Source organism: Hibiscus syriacus, unplaced genomic scaffold, assembly GCF_006381635.1.
Source record: "Hibiscus syriacus cultivar Baekdansim isolate YM2019G1 unplaced genomic scaffold, ASM638163v2 tig00117056_pilon, whole genome shotgun sequence".
Classification (NCBI taxonomy): domain Eukaryota; kingdom Viridiplantae; phylum Streptophyta; class Magnoliopsida; order Malvales; family Malvaceae; genus Hibiscus; species Hibiscus syriacus.
The window spans coordinates 5686462-5707780 of NW_024063539.1; the positions used below are offsets into that span (position 1 = coordinate 5686462).

Sequence of the window (21319 nt, forward strand, 5' to 3'; positions counted from 1 at the left end):
TGACCCAGTGCAATTAATTCCAGTATCCGATATATGATAATTGATCTTCGTGTTGAGACAGAGACCGTCATCTTTATTACCGAAGAATCGAGTACCCTCATATTTAGGTATCTAAAAGTACAGACACCCGATTATGAACACCCAAAATCGAGATGAAATAAATAAAAGAAATTTAAATCAAACTAATCTCCACTAGAACAACATCATAATCATCAACATCTCCCTTCCACTAACTTCTTGTTGTGATTTGCAACGAAAGCAGGAGAGTCAAATCTTAAACACATCATGATGTGATCCTACCGACCACCAAGTTTAAACAAAACATGCTCACAACTTTGAAGTTCTTCCAAGATGATTCTAAGAGAGTCTTGCCTTATTTTATTATTTATTTACTTATTTATGCATTACATGTCATGTGAATATGTTTATCTTATTCTTAATTATGCTTGAATGTTATATGCTATCATTTATATGTATAATATATGATATTCATGCATGACTTTTTAATTCACATCTTTATATAACTCATTCAATGCATATGCATTCATAGTTACCTCATTTTCATTATTATCATATGTGGAAGCATGCATTCATAATTATCATAGCTCAATTCCTATCTAATTATTTGTTTACATCCTTTGTCTAGGGTCATTGGATGCTAAGAAGACTAAAGGCAATTGAAGAGTTGGTTGGATAGTTCACGTCAGTCAGCTTGATCTACATTTTTGAACATGTTCCAAGCATCTTTGGGTGATGAAGTCTTCTTAACATTTAATCCCCTATCTCGTAGATTTCCAACGCATTTTGAATCACATCAATCCGATATCGGGAGCTTGATCTATGCCCAGATTACTGAAGACAGTGCAGGCTGGAAATTAATACGGGATTTGCAACCATTCATCTCCTTCAAAGGACTTATGCATGGGAGGAATTAATGAAGACATGCATGGACGAGAAAAGAATATTAAAATGAATCAGAACATTTGTGAGGAGGTGCAAGGATTCATTCAAAGGCTTTTAAATTCATCCATTCATGCATATTCATGCAAGAAGCCAAATAGTCATGTTCACACAAGGGGGAAGAATTTAAGCCAAGATACATTCACGAACATTCATTCATAGAAGACAAATCAACAAGTTCACACAAGGTGGGATGAATTCGGCCAAAGGATGTATTCCATTAAAAGATGAACATCCATTCATCAAAATTCATTCACCTAAGCTATGCTTTGTATCTAATTAAAGTATGAACACTCATCCATGAAGGTGTACTCATTAAATATTTTGTATTCACACCATGCACTCTTAGGCCTATAAATAGATTTCCATTCATTTGTAAAAGAAACCAATTCACTTTGTTTAATCAAATATTTGTGAGAGTTTCTCTCTTTAGTTCTTAAGTGAACTTTATCGACTTATCAAGCTTATGCTTGTGGCGTCACCCCTATCTATGTCACCCTGATACTTCTGGTTCCTATCTCTTTATAGATAGTGGGTCAAAGTCCTTGTTTACCATCCCTTAAAGAAGTAATATAAAGTTTGGGCCTTTGTTCATTAACATTGGTTCTTCTTTGAGTCTTCTTTGAGATATTACTTTTCATATTCATCTCCATCACCATCATTCTACTTCCATTATCATACTTCATCATTTCCTTTAAACATATCACCAACTTATATATATTTTCCGCTGCCATATTTATCTTTCCATTTCATTACTTCCATTTAACCATTTTTTTAGCTTTCTTGTTTGTGCAGGATACTTGTTGCTTTCCTAGATCGAAACAATCAAAGGTACAACCTTGACTTCACCATCCATCCAAGTGAGGTTAGGTTGAATTGTATCATATGGTATCAGAGCTAAGGTGGATTGCAACAAGAACAAGCAAAAGCAACATCCTACCATTCAATAAAAAGAAAATCAAAAAGAGAAGTGCCAAAAGAAAAAAATCAGCAAGTTAATCCCAACATCAACAAGGGATTTTAAGTGAAGAAAAACTAAAGAAAGGAAACAAAGAAATCAAAATGCAAAGAAGTGCCAAAGGTGACAAGCAACATCATTATTTCAACCGATCCTAAGGAAGTCTTCAAGACCTTTGATTGTTCTTCTAGGAAGGTGGTGAGTATCTTTACATAGTAAGTGAACCTTTCTTTATTTTTCTTCCTTTTATAAGACCACCCTTCATTATTTAATCTTTCTACCTTTCTATTTTTTTCCTCTACACTAACAAATTTTTCAGCCGACGTCCATAGCACTTGAAAGGTCTCGAGTTAGTTCTTTTAAGAACTTTACAAGAGATGAACGAGTGGAAAAAGTCTAATCGAGTGTGCATGTAACCCCCTAGACCCGGCCTATGCTTTTCGACTAAGTCTAGTGATCACATTATGATTATTAAAGACATTTTTCGAAACCGTTATTCCATCAATATAAAATCACATTATAAATAACATGAAATTATAAACAAATTATACTATCAAAATCCAACTCGTAAATATAGTACCAATAAATAATAATTTAATTTAAAACATGTCTTCAAATTCAATATCACAATAAACCGAGCAGTATTAGCAAAAGAGTTATCATTATAAAATCCGATATTTTAAAATAAGGTCCATGTCACCAAAATAAAGTCAACTTGCCAGATAAAAACATTACAATCTGATTTACTTCAAGAGATATGTTGATCCTCCAAGTGCTCGAACCAAGGTATCTAACCAACAGTATCTGAAAGGGGAAAACATTTTCAAAAGGTGAGCTAGGCTCAGTGTGTCCCAACATTTCCATAAAATCACAATAGGTACAAATCATAGTCCAGTAATCTCACAAATTCGTAAAAGAGTTTAACTTTTTGAAAATCATAGTTTAAACCCTTTTCTGGTACACCATCAGTAGTTCCCAAAATTATTTTCCATATAGCTTACTTTATGCACATAGCAAAAAGAAAGCCGACTTAAGGATAGGCTCTGAAGCTTGTATCCTTAAGCCCAAGTCAATAAGTCCATATAGCTTACCCTAAGCACACATCAAAGGAAAGCCGACCTAATGAAACATCTTGGGGCCCTCAAGAGTCACATTAGGCCCAGTTAGCTTGATCAGAGCTATTCCATCGTAATTCAATTCCAAAATTCAATTGCACCGTGACATAAATTCCATAAATCCAAAAACATGGTAATCATATACCATTTCAAAACAAAAATTAGATAGCAGCCATATTCCATAAATTGTCACATTAAATTGGTGCATCAATAAAACAATAACCAATGAATTCGGTGTACCACATATTAAAACCAATAAAACAGTTCAGTAATAAGTAGGGAACACACCTCGACAATAGATTCAAATAACAAATCTACTGATTGCTGGTTTCACCACGCTCTGCTACAGTTTTCGAACGGGTGAATACTGGTACACGTGGTTTAACTGATCTAGAAGAGCTGGGTCGAGCTGTAGAACGATCCGGAGAGTCTCTTGTACCTTCAAACAATAATATTTATCAGTCCCAAATCCTATTTAATTGTTCAAAGCTAAACTTCTTAAGTATATAAGCATTTTTCGGGTTTGACTATCAATTTGAGGTATTTCGAGTCTGAATTTGGCCAAACGGATTGCGGAATCGGAATCAGGGCGTCAAAAAACATATAGTATGACTTTCCGAAAATTTAAATTCTTGGTCAAAGTCAAAGTTAACCACTTTGACCGTAGATTTGGAGACCTTCGGATTCGAATTTGACAAAACGGACCACGGAAACGGATTCGGCACGTCGAAAACTATCAGGATAGGTATACTCAGAAAAGATTAACGGTCGTTTAATGCTCGGTCAAAGCCATTTTAAGTTTTGGTCAAAGAAAGTCAACGATCAACGGTCAACGGTCGGGTCGGGTCAACGATCGGGTCGGGTCAACGGTCGGGTCGGGTCAGACCGGTCAAATCGGTTCGAACCGGTTAAACCGGTTTCCAGCAGCCACTCGCCCTGCGGCGGCGCGTGAGGCGTCCTCCGGGGCCCTAAAAATCCCGGAAAAATTTCTAAAAATTATTTTGAGCGATTTCGAGATACTTACAACGATCGGTTCAAATTTTTGAACGGTGGAGAGCTCGATTTCAAATCGGCCGAATCTTTGACTGCACCACCTCCTCACGCGCCGCCGTCTACGGCGGACAAGGTTGACACCGGTGAACTCGGAACGACACAAGGAACACGATGGTGCGGGAGGTGTCGTAAACGGAGCAACGATCAGCGGTGAATTTAAGATTTCCTCGGCGATAGAGCTAACAAAACCGTCGCTACTTTGACTGGAAATTCCCGACGTTTGGCCGCGTTTCGCTTCAATTAATTTGAAGGCTTTGTTCCTCGCTCGATGATGAACACAACGGTGGTTTCAAAACAACGATAGGAATTCGGACGACGTTTGGATCGGACTTGAAAGTGGAGGTGTGAGAGGAAGAAAATTAAAGAAATAGCCTTTGTGATTTCTGATTGTAAATCAGAAATCACGCTTAAATCATCAAGCCTACCGACAGTTTTAGGGGAAATTCAGGGCTTGGTCCCTGAATTTCCTTTACTTCAAAAATGGCATACAAGTTTCCATAAATTTTAATTTAGTCACTTAATTTCACTCATTTTCATAATTTACCTCCAATTTCAATTAATATTATTTTGTAAATATTCGGGTTGTTACAATTCTCCCCCTCTACAAGAAATTTCGTCCTCGAAATTTACTTTACGAGAATAGTTGAGGAAACTGAGCCTCCATTGACTCCAATGTCTCCCAAGTAGCTTCTGAGGGGCCTCGATTACTCCACTGAACTTTGACCATTGGAATTCGTCTATTCCGAAGAACTCGTTCATCTCTCTCTAAGATCTGAATGGGCTCCTCTTCATATGACAAATCAGGTCTCAGCTCTACTTCTTCAACCTGAATAATGTGACCTGGATCTGGACGGTATCTCCTCAACATTGATACATGAAAGACATCATGAATACGACTTAGCTCAGAAGGAAACTCAAGCTGATATGCAACAGGTCCTACCCTCTTCAAGATACGAAATGGTCCAATAAATCTTGGACTCAATTTACCCTTACGCCCGAATCTCAATACTTTCTTCCAGGGTGAAACTTTCAAAAAGACCCGATCTCCCACTTCAAACTGTATATCCTTCCTTCTTTGATCTGCATAAGATTTCTGCCTATCAAATGCCTCTTTCAGACGGTCACGGATTAATCTGACTGTGTCCTCCGTCTCTCGCACTAACTCAGGTCCCAACGTTTTCCTATCACACAACTCAGTCCAACAGATCGGAGTGCGACATTTACGCCCATAGAGCACTTTATATGGTGCCATACGAATGCTGGTCTGATAACTGTTATTGTAAGCAAATTCAGCCAACGGCAAAAAGTTCTCCCAACTACCATGAAAATCGATTACGCAACCCCGCAACATATCCTCCAGAATCTGAATTACTCTCTCAGATTGACCATCCGTTTGTGGATGAAAGGATGTACTATAATCCAATCTTGTTCCCAAAGCCGTATGTAACGCCTTCCAAAATCTCGAAGTAAATCTCGGATCTCGATCAGAAATAATAGACAATGGAACACCATGCAATCTGACAATCTCTGAAATATACAATCTTGCCAGCTTATCCAAAGTATAATTTACTCGCACAGGAATGAAGTGAGATGACTTTGTAAGTCTGTCAACAATCACCCAAACTGAATCTTTTTTCGAAGGAGTCATAGGCAAGCCAGTAACAAAATCCATAGTAATACTCTCCCATTTCCATTCAGGAATCTTGATAGGCTGTAACAAACCTGATGGATGTTGATGTTCTGCCTTAACTTGCTGACAAGTCAAACACCTAGCCACAAAGTCAGATATGTCTTTCTTCATACCAATCCAATAATACCTCTCTCTCAAATTCCGGTACATCTTATCTCCTCCGGGGTGCATAGCATATGGACTACTATGAGCCTCAGTAAGGATAGTCTGCCTCAACTCAGCATCATCAGGCACACAATATCTACCTTTAAAGCATAAAACTTCATCCTGATCAATTGCGTAATCTGAGTTTGTCCCCTGCTCTACTTGCTCAAAGATGGAAAGCAAGGAGCTATCAAGGGGCTGCTTAGCTTTGATCTCATCAACCAAGGTCGGCTTAACTTGCAATTCTACTAACAAAGTGCCATCGTCATATAAATTCATCTTGGCCATTAAAGACCTCAACTCCGATACCGTCTTTCGACTCAAAGCATCTGCTACAATGTTAGCTTTACCAGGGTGGTAATCAATCACACAATCATAATCCTTTAGAAGTTCTAACCAGCGACGCTGTCTCAAATTAAGTTCCTTCTGGGTCAGAAGATACTTTAAGCTCTTATGATCTGTGAAAATGTAACACTTCTCTCCATAAAGATAGTGTCTACAAATCTTCAAGGCAAAAATTACTGCTGCCAACTCTAAATCGTGAGTAGGATTGTTACTCTCATGCAGCCGCAGCTGACGGGATGCATAAGCCACCACCTTACTTTCCTGCATTAAAACACAACCAAGTCCTGAATGTGAAGCATCACTATACACTGTAAAATCCTTCCCGAACTCTGGTTGAATCAACACCGGTGCTTGATTCAAAACCGCCTTTAATTTCTCAAAGCTCTCCTGTTGTGCCTCGCCCCAGTCAAACAGCACATTCTTCCTTAACAACTATGTCAAAGGAGAAGCAATGATCGAGAAGCCCTCAACAAAACGTCGATAATAACCAGCCAAGCCCAAGAAACTGCTGATTTCAGATACGTTCTTAGGTCGTTTCCAATTCATAATAGCCTCTATCTTGCTGGGATCAACCTGAACACCTCGCGCAGAAATAATATGCCCCAGAAATGACACTTCTTGAAGCCAAAACTCACATTTGCTTAGTTTGGCATATAGACGATGCTCTCTCAAAGTCCGCAGAACGATCTTCAAATGCTCATCATGCTCTGCCTCAGTACGAGAATAGATCAGAATATCGTCAATGAAGACCACCACAAATTGATTCAAATATGGTCAGAACACCCGATTCATCAAATCCATAAAAGCTGCAGGAGCGTTCGTCAAACCAAAAGGCATCACTAAAAATTCATAATGACCATATCTAGTGCGAATGGCCGTTTTTGCAACATCAGATCCTTTAACTTTCAATTGATAATACCCCGAACGAAGATCAATCTTAGAGAATACAGTAGCTCATCGCAATTGATCAAATAAGTCATCAATCCTGGGTAATGGGTATTTATTCTTGACCGTCATCTTGTTCAATTTTCGATAGTCAATACATAATCTTAGCGACCCATCCTTTTTTTTCACGAATAGAACTGGAGCTCCCCATGGTGAAGTACTATGTCGGATAAATCCTCGATCGAATAATTCTTGCAATTGGACTTTCAACTCCTTAAGTTCCTTTGGAGCCATACGATAAGGTGCCATAAAAATAGGTGAAGATCCCGGATAAGTCTCAATCTCGAACTCTACCTCTCTATCAGGAGGTAACCCAGGCAACTCCTCCGGAAAAACATCAGGAAACTCACTAACTGTACGAATCTCCTCGATCGTGGACAATGCACCTTTGGTGTTCAAAATACAAGCAATGAAGGTCTCATATCCCTTCCGGATCATATGATCAATTTCCATCGCTGAAACTATATTGGAGAGATAACCACGCCGTTCACCAATTAACACAACAGTCCGACCATCTAAAGTCTTCAGAGTAGCCCGCTTGTATTCGCAATCCAGCTTTACCTTGTGTTTATTCAACCAATCCATTCCAAGAATTAGATCGAACTCCCCTAAAGGAAGTTCCATAAGATCAGCGAGAAAAATTTCTCCCTGAACCTCGAGAGGACAACGCCGAAATACTTTATTCACTAATACCGCTTGTCCTACTGGACTTGTAACTGTAACAGTATTTTCAGTGTTCTCGATCGGAATCTGAAGGTTTCGAGATACTGAGCTCGATACATAGGAGTGAGTGGAGCCATTGTCCAATAATGCAAAGTATGGGGTAGAATAAATAGTAAATGTACCTGCAATAACCTCAGGCTCATCTCTGTCATCACGACGTCTAGTTGCATAAACTAAAGCTGGCTGTCTAGCCTCAGAAGCTGTTGGCCCTCTATTTTGCTGAGGTCGGGCTCTACTGTCTGTCCTGGACGCTGATCCTCGAGTCTTTCCTTGATTACGATCTCTAATCGGGGTCTGTACAGTAGTCTGCGAACGCACAGGAGTTTGGGTAGTGGTATGCTCAAACGAAACTAACTGAGGACAATCCCTCCGATAATGACCACTAGATCCACACTGATAGCAAAGACCCATCTTCTTACGACACTCTCCTGAGTGCTGTTTACCACAATACTCACAAAGGGGCCCATTATAATACGACGAGGAACCGCCTCGACTGACAGCTAAAGGTGAGGATGCTGCAGGCCTGAAACGTGTATTGCTTCTCTGAGGGGCTGAAGTACGAGTCCTCTTTCCGGACTGTGCTGATGACTCCATCGGGCCTGAAAATTTCTTAGATCGATCTTGATCAACACGCTCTCTACCAGAAGCTAAAACCTCCACCTCTTCCGCATCTTTGGCTCTGCCCACCAGCACATCAAATATCTCATCCTGATGGGTTACAACTTGCCTACGCAGCTCGTATCTGAGTCTAAGGGCAAATTTACGACATCGATCTCTCTCCGTAGGTACCATACTGAATCTATACTTCAGGAACTCGATCTCATATTCAGAAACAGTCATGTCTCCCTGAACCAGGTCTTGAAACTGTTGTCGTCTCTGAGCTAAGTAGCGCTCTCCCAGAAAACGGCTCCGAAAGCGATCCTTAAAGAAATTCCAGGTCAAACGATCGATAGGAACACTACTGGTCATTGACTCCCACCAAGTGTAGGCATTGCCATCTAACATCGCCACATCACCCTGATATCTCTTAGTTGAGTCCAAACCCAACTGATCCATGCGTCTCTCTGTATCCTGGAGCCAATCCTCAGCTTCAGTAGGAGCTCCACGTATTTGTCCCCCAAAAGTTCTAACTCCATTGGCAATCAAAGTCTGCGAAATAAGAACCTCAGCTACAACACCAGTAGCTCTGACTGCTCCCTGTATTAACTGCAGAAATTGTCTACCAAAATTCTCATCCAAAGCAACTCCGGTAGACTCTGACTCAATATCGGTCGCTCCTATTATCGGTGTAGTCATGCCAATACCAGCGGCAGGAGGCAGATCCGTTGGGGTCGTAGGAGCATGATCACCCATCGGATGTGGGGGATCTACCCGTATCTCATCGATCGGATCTGCGAATCTAGCCACTCGACCTCGTCCACGGCTAGTTCGACGACCACGTCTAGCACTCATTTTGATGGATCTCAAGTTTACTACAGAAGATAAACTTAGGGTTAGATAAGCACTTGGAGTCTCAAACATAGTTAAAATCTTAATAACTTTGTGACATGGCCTTAGTAACTCGTTTTGTAAAATATTTCAAAACCATATTTTCAATGTGGACTCATACACAGTCCGAGGGTTAAAAACCAAAAGCTCTGATACCAATAAATGTAACCCCCTATTCCCGGCCTATGCGTTTCGACTAAGTCTAGTGATCACATTATGATTATTAAAGACATTTTTCGAAACCGTTATTCCATCAATATAAAATCACATTATAAATAACATGAAATTATAAACAAATTATACTATCAAAATCCAACTCGTAAATATAGTACCAATAAATAATAATTTAATTTAAAACATGTCTTCAAATTCAATATCACAATAAACCGAGCAGTATTAGCAAAAGAGTTATCATTATAAAATCCGATATTTTAAAATAAGGTCCATGTCACCAAAATAAAGTCAACTTGCCAGATAAAAACATTACAATCTGATTTACTTCAAGAGATATGTTGATCCTCCAAGTGCTCGAACCAAGGTATCTAACCAACAGTATCTGAAAGGGGAAAACATTTTCAAAAGGTGAGCTAGGCTCAGTGTGTCCCAACATTTCCATAAAATCACAATAGGTACAAATCATAGTCCAGTAATCTCACAAATTCGTAAAAGAGTTTAACTTTTTGAAAATCATAGTTTAAACCCTTTTCTGGTACACCATCAGTAGTTCCCAAAATTATTTTCCATATAGCTTACTTTATGCACATAGCAAAAAGAAAGCCGACTTAAGGATAGGCTCTGAAGCTTGTATCCTTAAGCCCAAGTCAATAAGTCCATATAGCTTACCCTAAGCACACAACAAAGGAAAGCCGACCTAATGAAACATCTTGGGGCCCTCTAGAGTCACATTAGGCCCAGTTAGCTTGATCAGAGCTATTCCATCGTAATTCAATTCCAAAATTCAATTGCACCGTGACATAAATTCCATAAATCCAAAAACATGGTAATCATATACCATTTCAAAACAAAAATTAGATAGCAGCCATATTCCATAAATTGTCACATTAAATTGGTGCATCAATAAAACAATAACCAATGAATTCGGTGTACCACATATTAAAACCAATAAAATAGTTCAGTAATAAGTAGGGAACACACCTCGACAATAGATTCAAATAACAAATCTACTGATTGCTGGTTTCACCACGCTCTGCTACAGTTTTCGAACGGGTGAATACTGGTACACGTGGTTTAACTGATCTAGAAGAGCTGAGTCGAGCTGTCGAAAGATCCGGAGAGTCTCTTGTACCTTCAAACAATAATATTTATCAGTCCCAAATCCTATTTAATTGTTCAAAGCTAAACTTCTTAAGTATATAAGCATTTTTCGGGTTTGACTATCAATTTGAGGTATTTCGAGTCTGAATTTGGCCAAATGGATTGCGGAATCGGAATTAGGACGTCAAAAAACATAAAGTATGACTTTCCGAAAATTCAAATTCAAATTCTTGGTCAAAGTCAAAGTCAACCACTTTGACCATAGATTTGGAGACCTTCGGATTCGAATTTGACAAAACGGACCACGGAAACGGATTCGGCACGTCGAAAACTATCAGGATAGGTATACTCGGAAAAGATTAACGGTCGTTTAATGCTCGGTCAAAGCCATTTTAAGTTTTGGTCAAAGAAAGTCAACGGTCAACGGTCAACGATCGGGTCGGGTCAACGGTCGGGTCGGGTCGGGTCAACGGTCGGGTCGGGTTAGACCGGTAAAATCGGTTCAGACCGGTCAAATCGGTTCGAACCGGTTGAAACCGGTCAAACCGGTTGAAAACCGGTTAAACCGGTTTCCAGCAGCCACTCGCCCTGCGGCGGCACGTGTGGCGCGTGAGGCATCCTCGGGGGCCCTAAAAATCCCGGAAAAATTTCTAAAAATTATTTTGAGCGATTTCGAGATACTTACAACGATCGGTTCAAATTTTTGAACGGCGGAGAGCTCGATTTCAAATTGGCCAAATCTTTGACTGCACCACCTCCTCACGCGCCGCCGTCTACGGCGGACAAGGTTGACACCGGTGAACTCGGAACGGCACAAGGAACACGATGGTGCGGGAGGTGTCGTAAACGGAGCAACGATCAGCGGTGAATTTAATATTTCCTCGGCGATAGAGCTAACAAAACCGTCGCTACTTTGACTGGAAATTCCCGACGTTTGGCCGCGTTTCGCTTCAATTAATTTGAAGGCTTTGTTCCTCGCTCGATGATGAACACAACGGTGGTTTCAAAACAACAATCGGAATTCGGACGGCGTTTGGATCGGACTTGAAAGTGGAGGTGTGAGAGGAAGAAAATTAAAGAAATAGCCTTTGTGATTTCTGATTGTAAATCAGAAATCACGCTTAAATCATCAAGCCTACCGACAGTTTTGAATTTCCTTTACTTCAAAAATGGCATACAAGTTTTCATAAATTTTAATTTAGTCACTTAATTTCACCCATTTTCACAATTTACCTCCAATTTCAATTAATATTATTTTGTAAATATTCGGGTTGTTACAGTGCAAGATCAAAAGGGGAATTGAAAAAGCCAATATATATTCCCGAGTGCAAACACGAGCGTTGAGTGGAGCATCATCATTTTTTTTGGAGTAATCGTGAGGATTTGTGAGTGATTATTGGTAAGGTCCTTTCATCTTATTCAACTATTAATTTTTCACTAACAATTCTCCCATCTTTCTAATGGAATACGGACAACAAAGGAGGAATCCATTTCATACTCGTTTTCATGTGAATGATAAAGTATGCCTTGTAGCCATTGATGGTGGTAGTTGTGCAAATCTTGCTAGCACATACATGGTTGAGAAGTTGAGGCTTATAACATTCAAACATCCCAGTCCATATGTTTTGCAAGGATTAAATGAAGATGAAGAGTTAGAAGTCATAGAGCAAGTACGTGTGTCATTTTCAATTGGGGGATATGAAGATGAAGTTTTGTGTGATGTTGTTTCTATGAATTCAAGCCATCTACTCCTTGGACGTCCTTGGCAATTCGATAAACGAGCATTGTATGATGAGTTCTCCAACAAATATTCATTCAAACACCAAGGGAGAAAGATCGTATTGGTTCCAATGTGCCCAAATCAAGTACATGAATGCCAAGTTATCGTCAAATCACGTATAGAGGAATGGAAGAAAACTAAAGCCATGAAGAAAGTTGAAAGAGAAGTTTCACGTGAGAAACAAATAACAGTGGAGGGAGATCAAAATGAAAATGAGACAATTGATGTGAGAAACGTTGGAGTCGAAAATGAGAAAGTTGAAAAGATTGAATTTGGGAGCATAGGGGGAAGTACGCGTGGAAGAGAAAATGAAAAGATTCCAAGTGAGGTTGTGGTTAAAAGATATGATGGAGTTGAACATGCACAAATCAAAGAAGAACATTGTGAGAAAACCAAGACATTTGGAGTTGAAAATGAGAGTGTGATTTTTCGTGAGAAAGCCATTGGAGTAATTGAAAATGAGAGTAAGAGCATTGAGAGTGAAGATGAGTGCGTTGAAAAACATGAGCATGAAAGAAAAGAATGCGAGGAAAGGAAGTTTTGCTTTATACTAATCAATTTTTTTCTATTCATTCTTTGATTTTGCAGGTTATTCCAAGGGACATTCAAGATGATTCAAGCACCATATCTTTTGAAATTCCAAAAGATGTGTCAGTTGAAATTATAAAGAACATGTTCATTAACCTTCAAAGTACATTCACCTCATACTCAAGATCGAATGCACCTTATAAAAGGGAAGATTCAATGAACCTAACCATGGAGAACATTAAGAGTCCAAGCTCATTCATTCATGAATTTAATTCTTTCCTTTCCTTTGATTCTAAATTATCTACTTCTAACTTTGTTCTATTTTTCAGATTGTTGATTCAAAAGCAAAGACTTGAACATGTGACGCATTTTGAGCAAAGAAAACGATGCAAGATGAGAATGAAAGAATTTCCATTCAAACGAAGATCAAAGTTGTTCCCTTATTTACCAAGCATTGATTTGGGGACAAATCGCCTTAAAGAAGGGGGGATGAAGTGATCCTACCGACCACCAAGTTTAAACAAAACATGCTCACAACTTTGAAGTTCTTCCAAGATGATTCTAAGGGAGTCTTGCCTTATTTTATTATTTATTTACTTATTTATGCATTACATGTCATGTGAATATGTTTATCTTATTCTTAATTATGCTTGAATGTTATATGTTATCATTTATATGTATAATATATGATATTCATGCATGACTTATTAATTCACATCTTTATATAACTCATTCAATGCATATGCATTCATAGTTACCTCATTTGCATTATTATCATATGTGGAAGCATGCATTCATAATTATCATAACTCAATTCCTATCTAATTATTTGTTTACATACTTTGTCTAGGGTCATTGGATGCTAAGAAGACTAAAGGCAATTGAAGAGTTGGTTGGATAGTTCACGTCAGTCAGCTTGATCTACATTTTTGATCATGTTTCAAGCATCTTTGGGTGATGAAGTCTTCTTAACATTTAATCCCCTATCTCGTAGCTTTCCAACGCATTTTGAATCACATCAATCCGATATCGGGAGCTTGATCTATGCCCAGATTACTGAAGACAGTGCAGGCTGGAAATTAATACGGGATTTGCAACCATTCATCTCCTTCAAAGGACTTATGCATGGGAGGAATTAATGAAGACATGCATGGACGAGAAAAGAATATTAAAATGAATCAGAACATTTGTGAGGAGGTGCAAGGATTCATTCAAAGGCTTTTAAATTCATCCATTCATGCAAGAAGCCAAATAGTCATGTTCACACAAGGGGGAAGAATTTAAGCCAAGATACATTCATGAACATTCATCTATAGAAGACAAATCAACAAGTTCACACAAGGTGGGATGAATTCGGCCAAAGAATGTATTCCATTAAAAGATGAACATCCATTCATCAAAATTCATTCACCTAAGCCATGTTTTGTATCTACTTAAAGTATGAACACTCATCCATGAAGGTTCACTCATTAAATGTTTTGTATTCACACCATGTACTCTTAGGCCTATAAATAGATTTCCATTCATTTGTAAAAGAAACCAATTCACTTTGTTTAATCAAATATTTGTGAGTTTCTCGCTTTAGTTCTTAAGTGAACTTTATCGACTTATCAAGCTTATGCTTGTGGCGTCACCCCTATCTATGTCACCCTGATACTTCTGGTTCCTATCTCTTTATAGATAGTAGGTCAAAGTCCTTGTTTACCATCCCTTAAAGAAGTAATATAAAGTCTGAGTCTTTGTTCATTAACATTGGTTCTTCTTTGAGTCTTCTTTGAGATATTACTTTTCATATTCATCTCCATCACTATCATTCTACTTCCATTATCATACTTCATCATTTCCTTTAAACATATCACCAACTCATATATATTTTCCGTTTCCATATTTATCTTTCCATTTCATTACTTCCATTTAACCATTTTTTTAGCTTTCTTGTTTGTACAGAATACTTGTTGCTTTCCTAGATCGAAACAATCAAAAGTACAACCTTGACTTCACCATCCATCCAAGTGAGGCTAAGTTGAATTGTATCACACCACCTAAAAAGGCTAAAACACACGTGCCTCTTCTGTCCAACACCTTACAAATGCATAACACTAACATCACTCGGCCGTTTATAGCCTAGCTATCTAGCAGCAACCGAGAGTTTCAACATAAAAAAACATCCTCAATCCTTAATTCTACTTCAGTTACACAATGCTTAATTTACAAAATGGTTCCCCCCCTACAACATTAGCCAACACACTACTGATTATCGAGTTAAAAGCACGGTTTACTTCCATGGCAAGTTTGACATGCCTTGTGAGCGGTTGTTATAGTTATTATTGCAGGCTCCCATGCTCTGGTTAATCGGGCTACCCGGTCCACCTGAGGATTCGCTTAGAGTACCGTGTGAAGGTGAGCTGCTAACCCCTGGAGCAAGCTTTGGTGGGGCGGAGAGAGCTTCCATCTGGTATGCTGGTTTTGCTTCCTTTTGATTGTCCGTAATAAAGCTACCCACAACCACCTGCAATAAAAGCAATATGTAGCTCACTACCATTACCATATACCTGGGAAATGAGATGGCAAGTATTGTATGGAACCAAAAGCCAATAGAAGCATGATCAATCATGACGGTCAATTTTACATAATTAATTTAAAATATTCACATATATAAACGTGTGCACAAAGGAGAGGAGAGACAGAGACAGAGCTCGATGATAACTACTAGGCCATTACCCTCCAAAATACTCTAATGTTACATTGTTGATGGTTGACATAATGGTAAATATTATCCAACTTATAAGGTCTAAAACCACATGGAGTATTAACAATAGAATCAAACACAAAATATTTATCAGTTTTGTTAAGCTGTAGAAATTCTAACATCATTTTTCTTAAATTTAGAGAAACTTTTAATTCTAGTTCTGTTTTTTCTTCATCCCGTATATTGTACCATTCAGAAAAGATTGAAAATATTTGTAATATGAAAGCTACTTGCACAAAAGAATAATGTAATTAGAAATGTGAAATGATAAAGGGAAAAAAACCTGAACAGGGGATGCAGCCGTTAGAAGGCCAGCTACACTACCACCTAAAACACGACCATCGGAGCCAGACAATGACACACTTAACCCACCAGTTCTGCTCTGTTGACCACCATTTTCTGATGGAAGAAACGAACCAGAAAGTGACAGAATTTCAAATCGCCCCTGCACCATTAATGGGAAAGGAACATAACGACATTAGTATTAGATACTTCTGTAAAGCGGCGCTTCTCTCTTTATAAGGTTGTGATACTAATACATTTGGTATAATTGATTTTCATTATAAAGTTCACTTCAAGCACATCTTTAGTAGTATAACAATGCTTCCAGAAGCAGAATAATACCGTTGCCCTAGTATAAATACTAAGTTCTGCTATATGCCAATAACAAGTCCACGGAGAGTACGTCATATAAATAGCAGCATGCATTAACCAATATTATATAAGATGTTTTCTTTGTTCAATATTAAACAGGATATGACCATCCATCTATGCTTTGATGCTGACAATATTAGACACCATGGACAGATAACTAAACAATGACACAAGATACAAAAAATAACATGAATATGAAGTGAATATATGAATGGTTAGACATCTATATAATACAAATTATTAACACATCAGTTTTATATATAACTAAAATATCTTTAGTACGATTATAACACACACAAAAAATACATGAATATGACAAAGATACACAAATTGCATGATCAAATTGATGCTCTAGTATCTAGATGCCATTATTTACCTCCTTCCCACAGACACTAAGAAGAAAAAAAAGCTTCTTTTGCCTTGATACTAATCTTTTAGCGTATCACAAACCTCATAAGTTACAGTTCCACCAGATGTTGCTGGTTGGCAAAGAGTAACGTTTGATATGGCTCCATTTGCTGAGAGAATGCAAATAGCTCTGGGACCATGCTGAGAAATTGACATTATTTTTGACGATACATCCTAAAACCAAGTAGATACATAAAATTTTAGCTTCAGACCAGCCAATTAACTACAAGTATTATATCAATGAAAGTACAAATCCATTGCATTACGTAAAGAACAGTAAATTTCAAAGTGATGGATAGACTCCCAGTGAAGCAAAGGATTAAAACCCTTCGCTTTGGATTAGAAAAAAAGTTAATAAAAGAAAAGGTATCGCCCTTTACTACACTTTTAAGGAATGTCAGTTTAAAAAGTCACCATCAAGATCAAGTGATTCATTCCCACTTAGCACAACTATATTTATTCATTCATTTGATAAACAAGAATACTCTGGAACTAAATCACCAGAATAAATCTGGACTAAACCCACAACTTGGTGGAACTTGAACCCAAGACCTCAAAGTACCAACGGCCTCCTCCTTGCCACTAATCCATACCAACCATAACATTGCAAGTTGATTATAAATTGTGAAGTTGCAAAACTCGCAAGCATTATCAAAATTTTAGTTTACTCCAGTATTTCTCTGTTGTTCTCACTGGTTTCTGTTGTCAGAAGAGGAGTTTTGGGAAGTTATCCATTTCTCCAATTTGACCTTTTATTTTATCACATGAAAAATGCAAAGAATTAATGACAACTGTTTTCTCCATAGTCAATAAAGTTCTGAAGACTTAAATTGGAAGTGAAAACCTATACAGAAGCAAAGTAAATAAAAGAAGCTTAAGCAACTCATGACACATATTTGCATCTTGCAACAAGATGAACATGTCATTATTAATAAATGGAATAAAAATGAAATTCCTGAATAGTTATCTCTAGCAAGTAAGAGCAATAAGACAATGTTCTCGCATAAAGCAGGGAAAGCGGGAATGGAAGTTAAAAGGAGAAAGAGAAAAAACCTCTCCCACTTTAACAGTGATAACATGGGGCGTAAAACCAACCCTGCCTGATCCTGCAAAAAAAAAAAAAAAACTCCTTTAGTGAAATATGTCACCCTAGTAACAAACCAAGTACTAAGATAGCTCAGGCTTCTAAGATTTTTTTCTCTTTTAGAAGGTTGATAAACCATAGAGTGACAAAACATATGTGCTTTATATTGAAAAAACGAATGAAGGAGAAAAAGGAAAAGAAAAGAAAAAACAGAAATCTTGTAATAACACGAAAGCTGCAATTTTTCAGTATTATTCAGGAATGTGGGTGTATATTATATATATATATATAAGCACCCTTGGTATACGTTAATTTATAGCTACTAGCTATTAAATAAGAGAGAGTGAAGATGGGGGTTTTTTTTGGGGGGGTGGGGGGGGAGGAAAAGGGAAACAGGAAAATGAAGCAAGGGCTTGCACCAGTGACGCCTTTGAAGTCTAAAGTCGGATAGAACCGATCCCAAGTGGAATCAAGACCTTGGTCCCGTATTTAGTTATCTAAGTTACAATACAGACTACAGATGTAGATGTGATTCCACAGCATCACAGATACTACTTAATGTGTGATTATACTTATCTACTTAGTGGTAAATACTGTTATACTACTAGTTAATATTATCATTGCTCAGCACTGCAGCTATGACTCCATCTTCTGTCAGAAATCAGAACCCAAAATCAACACTAAAAACATAAACAAAATCAAAACAATCACTCCTTTATTATTTTTCCACAATACCCATTTGTTCTCCTCGCCAGCCATCCACATCATAATTAATTTCCAAGTATGAAGCATTTCAATTCCAAGCTATGGTAAAAAATGTCGTGGCTAAAAGACATTCATTAAATTAAAGGATTAAAAATGCTTTATTTTGCGTATCAACTATAAAGAGAAAGAGTACCCAGAGCGTAAAGTTTAGGCTTGTTGACGGAACCAGGAGGTCTACCCCTAGCCTTCTTTGTTGAAGTTGGTGAAGAAGCCGATCCTCCTGAAGGCGGTGGCGCAGGAGTTGTCGAGGGGAATCCTCCGCTATTAGATTGGGTTACGCTGAGAGTGGGAGGAGCTATAACAGACAACGGCATAATACTCTCCGGCCCATACTTCCTGGGCCTCCCCCTCTTCTTCTTCAAAGGCTCGCTCCCCGTGCTTATACTCATGTTCAGAGCTTGCCCTTGTCCTTGAGTCACCGCAGCCGGACCGGCGGACCCATCCGCTCCATCAACGCCGGAAGCCGGCTGATATGTTGGTGAGACGGAAGCGAGGGGCTTGTACACAGATGTTCCGTCAGCGCTAAAGGCAAAACGCATGTTCTGTATCACCGGCTGTGACGCCACCGGATTCTTCTGTTGCATGCTTAAGGTGTACGGCTCTCTACTCGCCATCATTCCCGTCTCAGATCCCGACATTTCCCCCCTTTTACGATTGGTGTTCTAAAATCAAATCATATATATGTGATTTTTAGTTCTTTCCTTTGCCTTTATCTAAGTAATTCATTAGATCATGAAGCAACAGCACCAGCAGCAGAACCTAAAATTTTGAAACAGCATAATACAATTATCTCAAATATGTAATGTTACACTGGCGCTGACTGCTAAAGATAATCATTGTTGAAAATGAATGTTCGGTGCACTGAACTCACCGGTTCGAACTCGAGAAGTGGAGACTTTCGAAAATGCTTGTATAAATCAAAATGGACTTTGAATTTTCAACTTGAGCGAAGAGCTTTCAGTTGATCAAGCTTTCAAAATTCACTGACGAAACCAGGAGGCTAACAAGTTAGCTTGCTCGTAAATCCCAGGGTGAAAAATCTGCATACAGAAAAAAAATTACTAAACGCCAAATTAAAACCCTAATAACTGCTGCAATCCTTTCAGTTTAAATCCCAAATCTACTGAACTTCGTGTTGCTTAACAGAGGTGAAGTCGCAATTTTTCAAAAAATAATGGCTCAAAAACCACGGAATTTCTGAAAAGGATTTTCTAAAAAAATTAAAAATTACAGTTTATAACAAAAATAATAATCTTTTATCACAAAAAATACGGAAAATATGAGGAAAAATCGAAAATTGCAAATAACTTACCAATAATAGGAAAATTTCACAGATTAAGAGAAGGATGAGAACAAAAATTTAGAAATTCTGAAGGAAAAAGGGAAAAGGCGCTGCAAACAACTTTTTCTAAAGAAATGTTGAGAAATCTGAATTTTTCAGGCGTTTTAGTATGAATTTTATTTTCTGTTTTGTTGTATTTAAAAAGTATACAATTAATAAATTGTATTTTAAATTCAACTAAAATAATTTTAAAATTATAAATTAATGAATTTATATTTATATTGCACATCCAGATATAAATAATAAATCTAATTCATTAATAATTTATTAAATATTTGGATATTATGAATCATGCTATTAGTAAAAATATTCATATTTTGTATACTAAAAATATTTCTCTTAAAATTTACATTTTAAAAAGGAAATTAAAATTTTTGAGTATTTTACTGAAAAAATAGCTTAGGTAATGGAAACTTTAACTCACAGTACAACTGTACAAGCTTGCTTTTAACTGCATTTACTCCTTCAGTACGCGCCCGTTACCTTTTTACCATGCACTTGCTTCCCTACTGGTTGGTTCCTTTTAAATTATCTCGTAATTTACGCCTTTAAATGATACCAACATTCTTAGTTGCAAAGCAATTTGGGGAATAATTTTATGTCCAAATTTACTAGTAATTTATTTTTTAGTTCCAAGTAATTATAATATATGTATAGTTATTACAATTAATTTTAAAATAAAGAGAAAATTAATAATAAGAATATATTCGAACATATTTTAATAATTAATGAAATTAAATTTAATAACATTTAAGGTCCTTGATTTTTTGCAAAAATAAATAATGTGAACTCTTTAACTTTTTATCATATTCAATATGATCCTTAAATTTTGTGAAAAAAATAATCTTAAAATGATTACAGAATGAAATGTTAAATCTTTAAAAATAAATTAATAACTAAAAATATAATTTATTTATGAATTAAACCTATCAAGTTTGGATTTCATAGGAACATGTTACATACATAATTTAAAGCCTAGTTAAGAGTTATAGTAAAATGTATGTAGAAATAATTGCAGGTAGCCAAGCCTAAAGCCCAAGGCAAAAGGTGCTGCTTTGTTCTAGGATTCGAGTGTTCAATAATATCAATCAAAAGCCAAAACAAAACACTTTCGATTACTACATTGTTTTTTTTTTGCATATTTAAATACTGCAAATTCTGATGGATTTAGACATCTTGATTACTATAAGTAGTACATTCAAATTTAATTAATTTATATTCTAATTGGTTTTTTTAAAAATAAAAATAAATGTGACGCTTAAATTTAAGGTACTTAGTTGACCCCCTCTTTTATTATTATTTAAGTAATAGAG

The 21319-nt window shown here is 37.3% G+C and overlaps 1 protein-coding gene and 1 long non-coding RNA gene across 7 annotated transcripts; one reads left to right on the plus strand and one right to left on the minus strand.

Moving 5' to 3' along the window:
- Positions 1-1002: 1002 nt before the first annotated feature.
- LOC120198370 lies at positions 1003-14219 on the plus strand. The gene is made up of 3 exons (XR_005523363.1): positions 1003-1148; positions 4535-4540; positions 14209-14219. It is a non-coding gene; the product is annotated as an uncharacterized LOC120198370 (long non-coding RNA).
- Positions 14220-14988: 769 nt separating this feature from the next.
- Positions 14989-20122, minus strand: LOC120198189 (AT-hook motif nuclear-localized protein 10-like). 6 transcript variants are annotated; one of them, XM_039199554.1, is made up of 7 exons: positions 19977-20122; positions 19527-19704; positions 18798-19423; positions 17869-17921; positions 16858-16989; positions 16037-16198; positions 14989-15513 (listed from the first exon to the last, which is right to left on the minus strand). In XM_039199554.1, the coding sequence occupies exons 3-7, from the start codon at positions 19300-19302 to the stop codon at positions 15280-15282; spliced, it is 1086 nt and encodes a 361-aa protein (XP_039055485.1). In that variant the 5' UTR covers positions 19303-19423; positions 19527-19704; positions 19977-20122; the 3' UTR covers positions 14989-15279. The 6 variants fall into 6 exon arrangements, with proteins under 6 accessions (XP_039055485.1, XP_039055486.1, XP_039055490.1 ...); XM_039199555.1 differs by having other exon boundaries at positions 19973-20122; XM_039199559.1 differs by lacking the exon at positions 19527-19704 and having other exon boundaries at positions 18798-19371.
- Positions 20123-21319: the final 1197 nt, after the last annotated feature.

What these genes read in the sequence shown, in the direction of transcription:
- LOC120198189 (XM_039199559.1), bottom strand. Translation starts at nt 19,302, where the DNA reads ATGTCGGGATCTGAGACGGGAATGATGGCGAGTAGAGAGCCGTACACC. An exon ending in GTGGAACTGTAACTTATGAG is followed by an intron (nt 16,199 to 16,857) that starts GTTTGTGATACG and finishes TTAATGGTGCAG; the next exon opens with GGGCGATTTGAAATTCTGTC. An exon ending in CGGCTGCATCCCCTGTTCAG is followed by an intron (nt 15,514 to 16,036) that starts GTTTTTTTCCCT and finishes CTTTTATTGCAG; the next exon opens with GTGGTTGTGGGTAGCTTTAT.